This window comes from Cryptotermes secundus, unplaced genomic scaffold, assembly GCF_002891405.2.
Source record: "Cryptotermes secundus unplaced genomic scaffold, Csec_1.0 scaffold447, whole genome shotgun sequence".
Taxonomy (NCBI): Eukaryota; Metazoa; Arthropoda; class Insecta; order Blattodea; family Kalotermitidae; genus Cryptotermes; species Cryptotermes secundus.
The window spans coordinates 337,775-352,721 of record NW_019733325.1 but is presented as its reverse complement, the minus strand read 5'-3'; the positions used below and the strand labels follow the sequence as shown (position 1 = coordinate 352,721).

Below are 14,947 nucleotides of genomic sequence, written 5' to 3'. Positions count from 1 at the left end.
TGGCTGAACCAACTACGCCATCGCGTGCCCCCACTTGCTTGCTATTAAATTCTGAAAATGGAGGCGGTGCGCTCGTATGAGACGTCGGTGAACTTCTACCAGACTACAAGGCGTCACATCCAGCATGATATTATTCTTCATAGTCATCGGAGTAAGAATGACATAACCAACGTAAGTCAATATTTGTGTTAGTGTTGGTACCAAATTCTTAGTTTCACAGAGACCCTATATTTTTTTTTTCTTTCTATTAATGGACTGTTAAGAAGAAGTTTTAGCTTTCAGCTTCAGAATTTGTCTAGTAACGTTTTCAAAACAGAAGTACATAAATTCATACCTCTTTGTAAACAAGCCTTTGTGTCTCACAGATGCATTAGTTATGGCCTCTACAGTAGGCATATCGGAATTCTTATAAGGGGTGTCCCACCCGTCATTTCGACATACTGGAATAATTATCGACGTAGGCAATACAGCGTACCCTAAAATATCTCAAGGGAAGAGTGCTTCATTTCTTCTGGACATCAGTAAATTTATATATCTAGAGTTTATTTCAAGGTGAGCCCTTTTTCTTTGACACGTGAAGACCAGGGGAATAGCCTATGCACTGACCACGCATACTAATGTACCCACCATTCTGAAAGTGCCCACCAGAAGTTCACGTTTATTTATACTTAAAAATTGACCTTCACTGCTTTCGGAACAAGGTCTGGAAGAACATCACGTGTGTTCACCAAGCAGCGTTGCTACAAGTTCAGTTGCTCTTATCGAGTGTATTCAATCAGCCTTTATGAAAGTGTCAGTCTTCTGTTCACACAACGTAGGGCCTATAAAGAGCCTCGCCGCCATCTTGCAGACTGAGTCGCCGGTGATGGTTCTGCAGGTGGTGGTGGTGCAGATGGTGCACTCTGGTGGCGGTACCTTGTGGCTGGAAGTTCTGCTCCAGCACGAGATTGGTGGCCGCGGTCACAGAGCTGGTGGTGTGACTGTCCACGGTGGCAGGACTCCCGCTCCTGCTGGAGGCTGTCTGCTGGCCTGCAGACTCGCTACCGTGCAGTGGCTCCTTCACTTTGCTCTCCATCGGCGCGCTCCCACTGCTGGCGCCAGATGTGGATTTGCGTTTCTCAGCCTCATCTTTTGCTTTGGCTTCCTGCTGTGCCTTCTTACTGCGCTTCCACTTCATCCTGCGATTCTGGAACCAGATCTTGACCTGAAAGCAAAGAGTAGACGTTTCCGACAAAAACGTAACAGTAAAATCAGTGGCGAATGCTAAGGTAGGCCGCACACCGGCATGCGTCAAGACGTGTAACAGTCAAGACACGATGTCTGCGTCATGACGCAAAGAAAGGAGCACAGTTGAAACGAATGAGATTATGAAAATCGCCGCACACCGGTCTGAGTCATGATGCTGACGTCAGCTTCATGCTGACCAATCATGTATAAAGCAAAACAACAAGACTGCGTCATTTATCTCATGTCTTGACGCTTGTCCTGACGCAGTTGGTGTGCTGTCGCCCTAAGTAAAGCCATATTCACAGATCTGACTTCTGTTTTTCTTTTGTTGGAAAGGGGTGAAATTTAGTCCACTTGGCCGCGCCATAGCTCAAGCGGTTAGTCGGTGGCTTCCCATCATGGCGGCCCGGGTTCGATCCCGGGTCTGGTCAAGTGGGATTTGTGGCGGAAAAATTGGCGCTGGGGCAGGTTTTCTCCGAGTACTTCGGTTTCCCCTGCCAATCTTCAATCCACCAATTGCTCCACAATCACCCTCACCTATCATCTGGGGTTGGTACAATAGGCCAGAAGTGACCGCAGTACAAGGGACTTAGTCCCACCCCACTAGCAATAAAAAAAAATAGTTCACTTGGTACGTCGGCCACTGTTTGGCCTATTGTACCAGCCTCGGATGATAGATGATGAGTGTGTAACAGCCGGTGGAACGAGTATTAGCAGAGGACACCGAAGTACTCAGAGAAAACCTGTCCCAGCACCATCTTGTCCACCACAATCCCACATGACCTGACCTGGAATCGAACCCGGGCCGCCGCGGTGGGAAGCCTGCGACTAACCGCCTGAGTTATGGCAGAGCCTCGACTTCTGGGTTGCGCGTGTGGAGAAGTGAGGAATGTGGCAAGTAGTAGCGGGGCACTGGTTGCAGCTGTACTGTGACAGGAAGGGAGACGCATTGTAAGGCCCTGTTATATCCCCTACAACATACAAACCTTATCTCAGTGACTCTGCCAGTTCTACGGCGCATTCTGCTGAGAATGACCAGGACTAAAATCAGGTATTGACAATTTTTTTCTGTTAAGTCGTTCTCCAAGGATCCCTCAGTTACACTTTGTACGGAAAGGGGTGTAATGTAGTGTAGTTTTCCTTTAAAGAACATAAACGCTATAGTCTACCGCTCTTCTCACATCCATGACACTTGATGAAACTTTTCGGTTAATTGCGCGTGCTGTATCGCTTTGCATGCCACATCTTGTCATTCCTGTAATGACTTTCTCGGGAATTTCGTTAAGTAGCCGGTAGCATAATTTGTTGAGGCTGGGTGGGCCCCAGAGGCAATCTGGAGGCTATGGTGAAGAGAAAATCTCTCTTGTCCTTGTAGGCATTCGAACACTGACCGTCAAGTTCGTAGCCCGTCGCTGTATCGACTAAACTATCTAGGCTCCAAATACTTATTTTGGCTTATTTTGGACTTCAGCCATCGTCTGGTATGTAAAAGGCAAAACACCACGACCACTGGTCCAGTGATTGAGACTAGCTCTTTCTAACGGGCCCAACTGAGTAGGTTTATCCTTCCCTACCCACCTGAAGATGGAGACAGATCGAGTCTCCGAAACGTCGTGGTCTTTTGTCTTTTACATACTAGACGATGGGTAAAGTCCAAAAGAAGCCAAAAGAAGTACAGTATACACCATCGTCAGAATCCTTTCAAGTCTATCTAGGCTCCAAATTTTGCAAATTTTTCAGTAATTTATTTTTTGAATGACGGGTTCATAACTAAGTTAACGGATAATCCATAGCATTCTCGCGTTTTGAAACATATAGAAATATATCTTCGGTTCACCATGTAGAGTCCTTTACAGAAGAAGCGATAACACACACGTTACAAAGCGTATACTGTTCCTGTGATTAAATTAGTCGCTTATCTCAGATCCTGCAATAAGCGCATGCAACGTTTCTAAGCGTGTAGGCTCTCTAACATTTGCTCCGGAATATGTAGATACTCCAGTTGTTAACTATTTCAAATCAGAATCTTCGGCTTGTATCGAGTAAGAGGAGACACCAATTAACTGAACATCCTCGCTAAGCCCATATGCAAACACAGCCGTTATGAAGCTGCCCATATTTCCGGATTACGCCTCAAGACATGGCTGCACACATCAAGGTTCCTCCAGACAAGTAAACGTCCCTGTTGATCGATATGCAAGCGATTAATCGTTTAATATAGCTGTGAACTGATTAAAATACTTTTCGATTAGCTTTAATGTTGAAGAAATCACTAACAGAAGGAATATGACCCAAATTTTACTAAAAATGTTCAAATCCTAAGCTATAAGTCTTTATAAATTAATAATTTTACAATTAAATATATGTTTCTCCTCACACATTTCACAAATAAGCCTATACAAATGTAAATTCTCACTGCATTGAAACTGTCGGATATAGCCTCAAATTGTTCCACTGCTGAAGACGTTTGTAATTTTCAGCTTATAAATTTTAATGCGAATTTTATAGATACACGCATCATATTATCACGGGTAGGGAGGTGCGTGATTTATAAGACGGGTTTTGGATTAGCCGGTTGGATTTATTGATGTCTTATACACACAACTCGGGACTACAGGCAATACAGCGCTCGCTATTGCTGGTCTACACACTTTACAGTTCACTGTTACACACTCACTAGGGTTCTCAGCCTTCACTAGTCCTATCCTGGCAGCGGATTTATCATAGTCTCACCATCACTTCACATCACACATGAAGTCTTCTTTTAATAGCCCAATTCCTTTCTTGTCGTTATTCTGCAACTGCCAATCCCGAAGGCTCGACTCAGTTCATTTATTCTGCTCCCAAGCTCATATCCTGGCAGGCTGGCTTCTCGACTTTATACTGCTCAGTTTAATTCTTCTTTATAAACACTTTGCAAGGACCCCATAGAAAATTCTGTCTTCTGTTGTTCCGTATTGTTTTAGCCGTGTTTCAGCACCATTGCATAGCAATGGTCACGGCGCGGACCACGTAGAAAACAGTCTCTCTATTGTTGAGGCGTCTTTATCACGGGAACTTGTTTACCGAGTCGTTGCCTATCAGTGGGTGTACACGTCTCAATACGTTTGTGATAAAACTACCCACCCAATTTTAGATGCAAAACGCTTATTGATATATTGGCAGTTGGTGTCAAGCAGTAAAGCAAATATGGAATTTACGTAGTCGCCATGCTGTAGTTTATATTCCTCATTACCCACGAGATTTTACATGCCACTCAGTGATATCTGTATATATTGTAACTCGGTCTATAGACTCCATATTGGGAGCCCGCGTTGCAACAAAACCAAGATCAAAGTGCTTCAAAACTGACTCTCACTGTAGCCCGCCGGGCGCGACGTTGGACAGTATCGTAACCGGCTTTCATTGTTGTCCGAGACTGCTTTTGTTGGAAATGACGTCATTGAATGACCTGGATGTCCATATAACGGGCCATGGAGGCCCATATATTTGTGTGACGTCGCGGCTCCCACATCTTCTAGCAATCTGCTCACAGATGGCGGTGAAGTTGTCAGCCTTACGCGCCAGCCGCCCTTTAACCCCAGGACGATTCCTGTTACTCATTTCTGTTAGAGGCTGAGTCGACCACAGGGCCATAATGCGGCTGGAAGGATTACGTCAATTTAAATATCCAATGACCTCATCGGGAGTCGAAACCGGAACCTTCCGGCTTGTAACATAGTGCCTCATCCAGCTACGCTACGGCTTACCCCCTACCGTGACTGCAGATGTTCTCTTTATATCAACAGCAAAACTCTTGGTGTCTGGAAAGGTCTCACTGTATCATATTACGTGGATTAAAATGTGCGTGAGACTGCGTCTCCGTGAGCATGAGACTGAGAGTGACTTCTAGGCATTTGAGCCTTGATACGTTCTTGGTCTGCTGAAGTAGATTTCGGCCTTCATGAGGTTTGCCTGCTTATCTGTGAACATACGGCTGGTAGCAGTCTCGAAGCGTTTGGGTCTCGACGGTTAGAATTACATGTTTTACTGGATTATATCAGTCTCAGTGGCACTTAAGGCTATGCGAGCCTTAGAATGGCAGGAACTCCAAATACTTGCATAAAAATATGGGAGGAGGCCCTTTGAAAATTCAGCGTCGTCTTATAAATTTTTGACCCTCATTCTTGGCCTTCCCTTCTCCTCTGCTCTTTCCGTATCTCTTTTATTTGTTGTATCTTCATGTAGAGATCACGTGATGATTAATGTTATCGAGTAACTAGTCCATGTTCTCTGTCAATGCATAACATGCACCATATTGTTCTACATATGGGGCACGCGGTAGCATAGTTAGTTGAGGCACTATGCTACAAGTCGGAAAGTAGCAGGTTCGAGTCCCGATGAGGTGGATCTTTCAATTTATCTAATCCTTCCAGCCGCAATATGGCCATGGGGTCGACTTATGCTCTTACAGAAATTAGTACCAAGAATTTTCCTGGTGATTAAGGGCGGCCGGCACGTAAGGCTAGCAACCTTACCCCAATCTGTGAGACCATTGTCTCAAGGAAATGTGAGAGCCTCGACATCCCACAACCATATGGGCCTTCACTGCTCTTACAGGAATAGTTTTACCCTTTTTAACTTCTTTATAGGTAAATATGTTGTATTTGCCTCCGTGAGGCCTACCTGTGTCTCCGTGAGCATGAGGCTGGTAGCGACTTCGAAGCGCTTGGGTCTGGACAGATACTTGTTCTGTCTGAATTGCTTTTCTAGCTCCAGCAGCTGCTGACTCGTGAAGGCCGTGCGAGGACGCCGTGTCTTGCCGAGGAGGGCGTGCTGAGGGCCACAACCTGCAATACATGACACTCATTATACTTCTGATGAAACTTCAACTCCGTGGCTTTAGTCTCTAAGCGAACTATACTGACCGAGCAACCGCTGCTTGTCGGCGAAGTTAGTGCCAAATTTAGCGGATAGAGGGTGTCGCGTGGTCAGCGCAACGAATCCCCACGGCCGCTAATTTTGGTTTCCTAGCACGGATCCTCTACTTTTCCATTCAAGTAGCTCCTCAATTAACCTCATGAGGCTGAGTGTACCCCGTTCCAGACCCACTACTCCTCAGAAAATATGGGAGCGCCGGGAATCGAATCAGGGACCTCTGGATCTGTAGCCACGAACTCTGACCACTAGACCACAGTGGAGTTCTTATACTTCCGATACTGCAGTTTAACCTTCCCGAAACTTCTTACCATGGTCTACAATTCCACTTTTACACGCTGGAGTTTTTCAGAGCACTCTACTATAAGAATGACTGCTTAAGATATTGCTAAGTGTGCACCATGCTGACAGCTGATTCGTTATTAAGAAGTTGCTACATCTTACTTTCACTTTACGAAGGGGATACAAATTTAGCCACAATGCAGATCTCCTTGAAAGGCTACATCATTACTCTGGAGGTTAGTCCCTGGCTTCCCACTGCGGTGGGCTCGATCCCGGGTCAGTTCATGTTGGATTTGTGGTGGACAAAGTGGCACTGGGGCAGGTTTTCTCCGAGTACTTCGGTTTTCCCTGCCAATCTTCGTTCCACCAATTGCTCCACGATCACCATCATCTATCTGGGGCTGGTACAATAGGCCAGTATTGGTCGCAGTACCAAGTAGACTAAAAATAATAACAACAAAAATTTAAAAAAAAGATCTCTTTGAACACACATAATTTTCTTTCGTGAGTTTGCATACACAGAATATGACATCTACTCCCATATATATGAAATGCTAAGTTAAATCGATGTTTGTACTTAATTAAGCACTATGTCAAGAATGCATATTGGGGGGTGGAGGTTAGCTCCACCATTCATGATCTCGGCATTAGATGGAGGTGATTGGTCTGCTCCACGTTCCTGCCGCTTTACCTTCCAAAGGATAGAAGACTGGATGGGCCCCAGGATCAGCCTTGAAGTCGTGGAAAAGTGAAGTATCACTTGATCCTGCCAGGAATCAAACTCCAGTCGTCCAGTCCATAGCCTATTCACTATACCGACTGAGCTATCTCAGCTCCACTCTCATGGAAGGGCTAGACAGAATATTGGAGCATAACTTACGAGACTGCATTATAAACTGTTCCAATAGAGGAAGTTATTACGTTTAATGAGCAGGGTAATGATGATCTTCATTAATTGTTATATTAAAGAACTTTGATTTGAGCTCCTGGCTAAACGTCCTCAAGCAGTTCTTCTTGTGTTAGTATTTACGTGCCCTGTTCTCTCTCACAGCACGTGTGTCATGATTCATGGGTTCAAGTCGACGATATGATTTTGTCTCGTATGCATGGACGGATATCGTGAAAGAAGTTGAACGCACAAACACCGTGCCGGTGAATTAGTACGTCATCTTCTCATTTTTCGGCATATACCCAAATTAAGTCAAAGACCTTTTTTTATTATTGATGATGATTGTAAAAGCAACAAAAAATTTCTTCGGGTAGAACTTATGATGACTATTCAATTTGTCGTACCTACATAAATAGGACAGGGAGCCGGGATAGCTCAGTCGGTATAGAGACTAGCTATGGGCTGGACGACCAAGGGGTCGGAGTCTGAGTCCCCGTAGGGTCAAGAATTTTCTATTCTCCACGTCGTTCAGTCCGGCTCTGGGGTCCACCCAACCTCATATCCAATGGGTACCGGGAGCTCTCTCTACGGGGATAAAGCGGCCGGGTCGTGAAGCTGATAACTCACCTCGAGCTAGTGCCGAGATCAAGAAAATGTGGATCTATACATCCACTCCCCCATACGCCTTCATTGCGTAGCGCTTAATTAGTTAAGCACAGGGACAACTTTACCTTTAACTCTTACATAAATAGGGAGGTCGAGCCATTGCTCAAGCGGTTAGTCGTTGGCTTCCAACCGCGGCGGCCCGGGTTCGATCCCGGGTCTGGTCGAGTGGGATTTGTGGTGGACAAAGTGGTGCTGGGGAGGTTTTCTCCGAATACTTCGGTTTCCCCTGCCAATCTTCATTCCACCAATTGCTCCACAATCACCCTCACCTATCATCTGGAGCTGGTACAATAGGCCAGAAATGGCCGCAGTACAAGGGACTTACTCCCATCCCACTAGCAATAAAAGAAATGCATAAATAGGACACCTGATACAACTACGCTACCAGCTGGATTACCGGGGAGGCTGAGTTTTATTCCTGGTAGAAGCAAAAGAATTTTCTCTTCTCCACAACATCCAGCCTCTTATCCACGTGGGTACTGGGGGTTCGTTCCCCATAAGCAAACCGGCTGGAGCGTGACACCGTTAACACAGTACTGTTATTATAATATGGAAGAATGCATGGAGCTATGCCCCTACTCCTCCATACATCTTCACTGTGTGGTGCTTTATTAAACACAGGACAAATTTACTTTAATTGCTTTTACCTGAAGTTATACATAATTAATTATTATTACTGTCACGTGTTAGAGTGACTCTCGGCGGGTTTTAGATTGAAGATTAGCTTTATTGACCATCTTCACACATGAGTCGTTACTACCTTAATTACAGCGCCATCGCTGATCTCCACAGTCTACAAATCATTACAGCACACGCTAAGTCTTTTGAGTCTGCTGTGTCTTCACCGATCGTTCCCTGGTAACGGCTTCTAACAGTGGGATTCTTCAAATGCACCGAAAAAGTCTTCTCTTTACAGACTCCCTTACAACTGACAACTGACTAATTTCTAAACGCGTCCCCTCCGTATAACATCTCGGCAAGGACCGCGTAGGAAACACCTTTCATTGTTGTACTCCATTCCCGTGGGAACGTGTTTGTTTACGAAGGCGTTACCCAATAACAGTTGGTATGCTTGCTCTTACCTCGCAGCGGATATTTCATTGCTTCTTTCGAGGTTGAGACATAGTAACGGGACTACACGCTGCATTTATTATTATTGTTATTATTATTATTATTATTGTTGTTGTTGTTGTTGTTGTTATTGTATGCCGCTCTATTTGAAACTCAAATTCTCACATTGTGGCTTTGTCTGTGTGTGTTTCTGTATCTTTATTCATACTCACTGTGTAATTAATGTAGACTATCATATTTTGTATTCTGCTTTTAATTATTTTTGTGTATTTCTCTTTATTCGTGCTGGCTTTGTAATTGGCCTCTGTGCTGTTAAGTTTGCACGTAAATAAACACGAATTGAATTGAATTTTTATTATCCTCATGAATCCCCCCATTGACTATATGTAAAGTACAATTTGTTTACCTAAACAATATGATTTATGTTGTTTTAAACGCAATCAATTATAGCAACTAGTTCCCAACTTAAGTTATTAAAATTAAGTTACATAAGTCAGTCTCGAGGCTGCGATATGTTTGGTGTGTAGCTGGGAGGGGGGGAAATGAGGAACATATAGAGAATTGTGTTGGGGAAATATTTCGTAAAACGGCCGTTGGAAGAATGAATAAAAATAGGAAAGTAAGCTTTAATACTAAGAAGTAGGTTAGCAATGTTGGGTAGTGAGGTGGATACAACTGGCTCAGGACAGCGTCCAGTGTTAGCTGTTGTCCGCGAAGCGGTGCAGAGAACCGCCGTTAAAGTGACATCGGGGACGCGTGCGGAAAGGAGGCTTGGCGCTGGTTTGAGATTTATGTTCTGTGGGGAGGTGACGTCACTAGCTGGTTGTGTACAAATCGTTGTTGGGGCAATATGGACGCTAATTGAAAGGAGTCCATTAAAGCGAGACCGACCCGCCGAGCTACTTAGCAGTACACTCACTTCCGCTCCGACAATGAGCACCTAGAGTGACTGAGAAAAATCCAGGCTATCCCTAGCCAAGTCCGCTCCACAAGGCTGCATGATAGTTTTCATAAATAATTTTTGCTTGTCGAAGTCACGGACCTGGTAGTAATGGTATAAGTCACTAACAAATGGAAATTCACGAATTTTAGTCGGTGATAAAAGCTTTTTTAAAAATTAAGATCTACATGATATAAGTTTCTTATGATGGTGTAGTAATGCAGCTATTGACTTTCTGGACATTATCCATGGTACCATCTTTTAAATTTAAAATATATTTCAGAGACTTGAATCTGCCTCAGTCCTCAGGTAATAGGCCTACTCAAATGGGCCCAATTAATACAGCTATTTCCTATCTGCGACCGCCTCTGTGGTCAAGTGGTCAGAGTTCCTGGATACAGATCCAGAGGTTCCAAGTTTGATTCCCGGCGATATCAGATTATCTGAGTAGTAGGCCTGGAACGTGGTCCACTCAGACTCGTGAGGATAATTGAGGAGCTATTTCAAGGAAATAGCGGCTCCGATTTAGAAAACAGAGATTAACGGCCGTGTGGATCCGTTGCACTGACCACGCGACACCCTCTATCCGCAATAGTTGTCACTAACTTCGCCGACAAGCGGCGGTCGCTCGGTCGGTATAGTTAGTTTGCGGACTACAGGCCACAGAGTTATTTGTCTCCTTTACACGGAATTCAACATAGTCGCCTTATTGATAAGCTACGTCCATCAGCCTTTATGCCCTCTTAACTTGTATGTGTATTTTCTGCAACAACGATTTCTGAAAGTCATAAGAAATTGTTTTAATAAATTCCAACATGGCGACCGTAACTTTGAAAAATTGAAATAACTCCCAGGAAATTTTGAGACAGGCAGACGCTCATATATTCTTACCATAAAGTTCTTATTTCACTGAAAGAGCTCTATTATCGCCTATTTATTATTATTATTATGACTTTACAGCCCTTTGTTGGGCCTTGTCCGCTTTCTCAGTGTCTACACAGTACGTAGGACTAGTTGGACGGAGGATCAGCCCTTCGCAAGGCCACTACCTACACTCAGAAAAACACAAACACAGAATAAACGCACACAATACAGACATCCATGGTTTGAGTTGAATTCGAACCCACGATCCCAGAGTTTGAGGGGGCGAAGACAGTTCATGTCTTAGACCGTGCAGCCACTGAGATCGGCTTCTTATCTCCCATATACAATTATAAATGGACTTGAGTAGAACTAATGTAATAAGTGAGGCTGAAAAAAGTTGTTCACGTATTTTTATAACTTTAAAACGGTAGACTGATAAGCGCAAAATTCGGAATTAATAACCTGCTACCGGACATCACCTCAAACCAACTACATTCAGTAATACTAAAATGGCAAGTTGAACATTCCACCATCCTGAGAGCTACTGGTAATTAAGTTGATTATATGTCCTGCAGAAGTAACAAGATGGCGTCACAGAAAAGTCTTGTAACTTTATTATCGATTTCACGACAAGAACTGGCGAATTTATGTGGTCGGCAAGCAAAATGCATCATTATGCTGATTTACTAACTAGTTTTATAGTGTTGTATGTTTGTTTTGAATAAATATTACCACCTCTACTGTGACAGAGGAATGTAAAGGCCCTGCGTGCAAACTTCTCTGTGGAGTATAACAGACAGGCAAAGAAAGGGACCTACGTATATATAATGTGCCCATGTACAAGACACAGGCATTCTTTGTAGTGCAATGCTAACTTATTTCTCAAACGAAACCAAAGTACGACAGTGGGACTTTTTGTTTTGCACGTGGAAATAGAAAATAAAAATACAATGAAAGAACGAAAGATTCTCGAGATTTCAATACATGGAACAGGCTATTTTATTAATTATTTACTTAATTTGTTTAATATATAGTTAAGTCCTAATTTTTAGGTCCTATACAACTTAGGTTGTATAGGTTGCACCATTCAGTTCTGAAACTTTTGTCTTCTCGTACGCTATTTAAAAATATAAAATTAGAAGATACAAAAACTATAATTTTGCCTGTGGTTCTGTATGGGTGTGAAACTTGGTCTCTGACATTAAGGGAGGAACAAAGACTGAGGGTGTTTGAGAAGAGGGTGCTGAGGAGAATATTTTGACCGAAGAGAGATGAAGTGACAGGAGGTTGGAGAAAACTGCATAATGAGGAGCTTCATAACTTGTACTCTTCTCCAAGTGTAATTAGAATGATCAAGTCAAGGAGGATTAGGTGGGCAGGGAATTTAGCAGGAATGGGAGAGACGAGGAATTCATATAGGATATTGGTGGGAAAGCCGGAAGGAAGGAGACCACTGGGAAGACCAAGGCGTAGTTGGGTGGACAATATTAAAATGGATCTTAGAGGAATGGATGGGATTGTATGGATTGGATTGATCTGGCTCAGGACAGGGGTCACTGGAGGGCTCTTATGAGCACGGTAATGAACCTTCGGGTTCCATAAAATGCTGGGAAGTTCTTGATTAGCTGCACAAGTAGCAGCTTCTCAAGGAGGGCTCAACTCCATGAATGAGTGATACAACTTGGGTAGACTGGGAGATTATGACTGAGCTACGGACTTTTAATCTATTTAATGACGCTATCAGTTGCAGAAATTACTTATCGTTGAATGAGTTAATTGGGAGAGTCGGCGTCCTGATATGCTTTGCGGCCATATCCCGACATTTGTCTGCAAATTGAGTATACCCGAATTCTCTGGTTATTTTATGAGGCTCTTTCAGCTAAATAGTTTTCATAACATCGAAATAATATGAACCGTAGTCACGAGTTTGGATAAATTGGAAGACACAGACATAGATGGAACGGTATTATAAAATAGATCTTAGAGAAACTAGATTCGGTAATATGGACTGAATTCATCTGGCTCAGGATAGGGACCAGCGGCGGGCTCTTTTCAACACGTTGACGAACTTTCAGATATTCTTCAATAACTGAGCGACAAGTGCCTTCTGAAGAGGACTCCACTCCATGGAGTTAGCTAATTAACAAATCAAGAATTGTATAGCGAGAGCAGGTCACGGTAGCCGAGTGGTCTAAGGCATGCACTGTTTTCGCTCCCTCGGAAGCCGGGATCATGGGTTCGAATCCCAATCAGGGCATGGAAGTTTAGTGTTTTTGTGTGCGTTTTTCTATGTTTGTGTACGGGTAGAGGCCTTGCAACGAGCTCATCACCCTCCCAAAGAGTCCTACCTAATTTCTAAGATCTAGTAAACCGAAGTGAAACGGATAGTTGCATGGAAGTAGGCCAAGGCCCATATTGGGGCTGTAGCGCCAAAGGAAAAAATGTAGTGAGTAAGGGTTTGAAAGGAGGCGGTCGTAGGTTATCTCGTGTTGTTTCCCGGTACTATACCAAAGTCTTACTGAAAGATTTTGGAAAACTGCGTGATATTTCAGTCTAAATAACCAGTAACCCGGCTGAAAATTTAGTATCTGCCTTGAGAAGTGGTACCGTCACACCGAGGAGTGGCTGAGTAACACCGGACTGTACCTAGCTCGTTTTGCTATTGGATTTGTTCGTGGCCTCGCATCCGGATAGGGTGTTAACAATTGTCATGATAATTTAATATCTCACATTGAGGCGAATGCCAAGTGGAGCATGTAATGGGATAATCACTTGGATGGCTTAAGGCTATTTAGGGGTGGTGGATAGGGGGGTGAATTGGCGCATCTGTTATGCTCTGTGTTAATAGGGGTGTGTGGTGTCGCAGTCTTGGAATGCCTCGTAAATGAAACGGGTGAAAAACACGTCACACCAAGCAGAAGCTTTTCGTGAAGAGGGTCCTCTAGTCGGAACCGGGCAGTTATGTCCCTTCTTCACAGCTAGGAGAGTGCAGGCGGTGTCATATATCCGAACATTTCAACTAACCAATGAAGTCGTATGTACAGTGTGATTTCTAAATTATTGTCTGAGTTTCCGTGGTTTACCTCTGTGGTCTAGTGACAGAGTTCCTGCCTACAGATCCAGAGGTCTCGCGTTCGATTCCCCTAGCTACCAGATTTTCTGAGAAGTAATGGGTCTGGAACGGGTTCCACTTAGCCTCGTGAAGATAATTGAGGAGCTATTTCAAGGAAATAGGGGCTCAGGTCTAGAAAACCGATATTAACGGCAGTGGGGATTCGTTGCTCTGACCACGTGACACCTCTATCCGAAAAAGTTGGCACTAACTTCGCTGACAAGCGGCGGTCGCTCGGTCGGTATAGTTCGCTTGCGGTCATTCTCGACCTTGGTACTAGATTAAAGTGAATGGTCAGTTTCACGCCCCTGCCGCTTTATTTCCGAGGAAAGAGCCCCCCCGTACTCATGGGAAAGAAGGAACCAAAATTCAGTCGCCAAGCTGGTTCCCCATCGCTATAGTGACTGAGCTCTCCCGGTACGAATCAAAATACAGTCTGGAAATAAATATGGAGAATTGCATTAAATGTAACATATTCTTAACAACATCTGTAAGTGGTTCAGAGTGATTAACTTCGTAAATGTATCGTCTGAGAACTCGGACATTCGAGTCTCAATTCCGTATTCGTCTTGCAAGGGTACAACAGTTGACTGCCGGTCACAGTAGCCGCGTGGTCTAAGGCAAGTACTGTCTTCGCTCGCTCGGACGCTGGGATCGTGGGTTCGAATCCAAATCAGGGCATTGTTATTTGGCATGTGTATGCATTTATTCTGTGTTTGTGTTGTCCTGTGTTTAGATAGCGGCCTTGCGACGGGCTGATCATTTGTCCAAAGAGTCCCTACCGACTGTGAAAATTGATTACGGAACTGAATAAGAGGCCTAGGCCCTGAAGGGGCTGGAAGAGACATTGAAAAAGAAAACAGTTGATTTCATCCATCCAAATGGAGTATTGTATCAAAATATACATAGACTATGAATACATATACACGTAACATATAATGTAGGTAGAAATATTTTCTATGTAGTCTACATATATGTA

At 43.9% G+C, this 14,947-nt stretch overlaps 1 protein-coding gene across 1 annotated transcript in view; it reads right to left on the bottom strand.

Annotated features, from left to right (window-relative positions):
- Positions 1 to 269: 269 nt before the first annotated feature.
- Positions 270 to 14,947, bottom strand: part of LOC111867974 (motor neuron and pancreas homeobox protein 1) — an 87,525-nt gene continuing 72,847 nt past the window's right edge. The window contains exons 2-3 of the mRNA XM_023858237.2: positions 5,893 to 6,056; positions 270 to 1,204 (exon numbers count right to left, since the gene is read on the bottom strand). Coding sequence (XP_023714005.1) covers positions 806 to 1,204; positions 5,893 to 6,056 — 563 coding nt within the window. The 3' untranslated portion in view covers positions 270 to 805. The remainder of the gene's footprint in view (positions 1,205 to 5,892; positions 6,057 to 14,947) is intronic.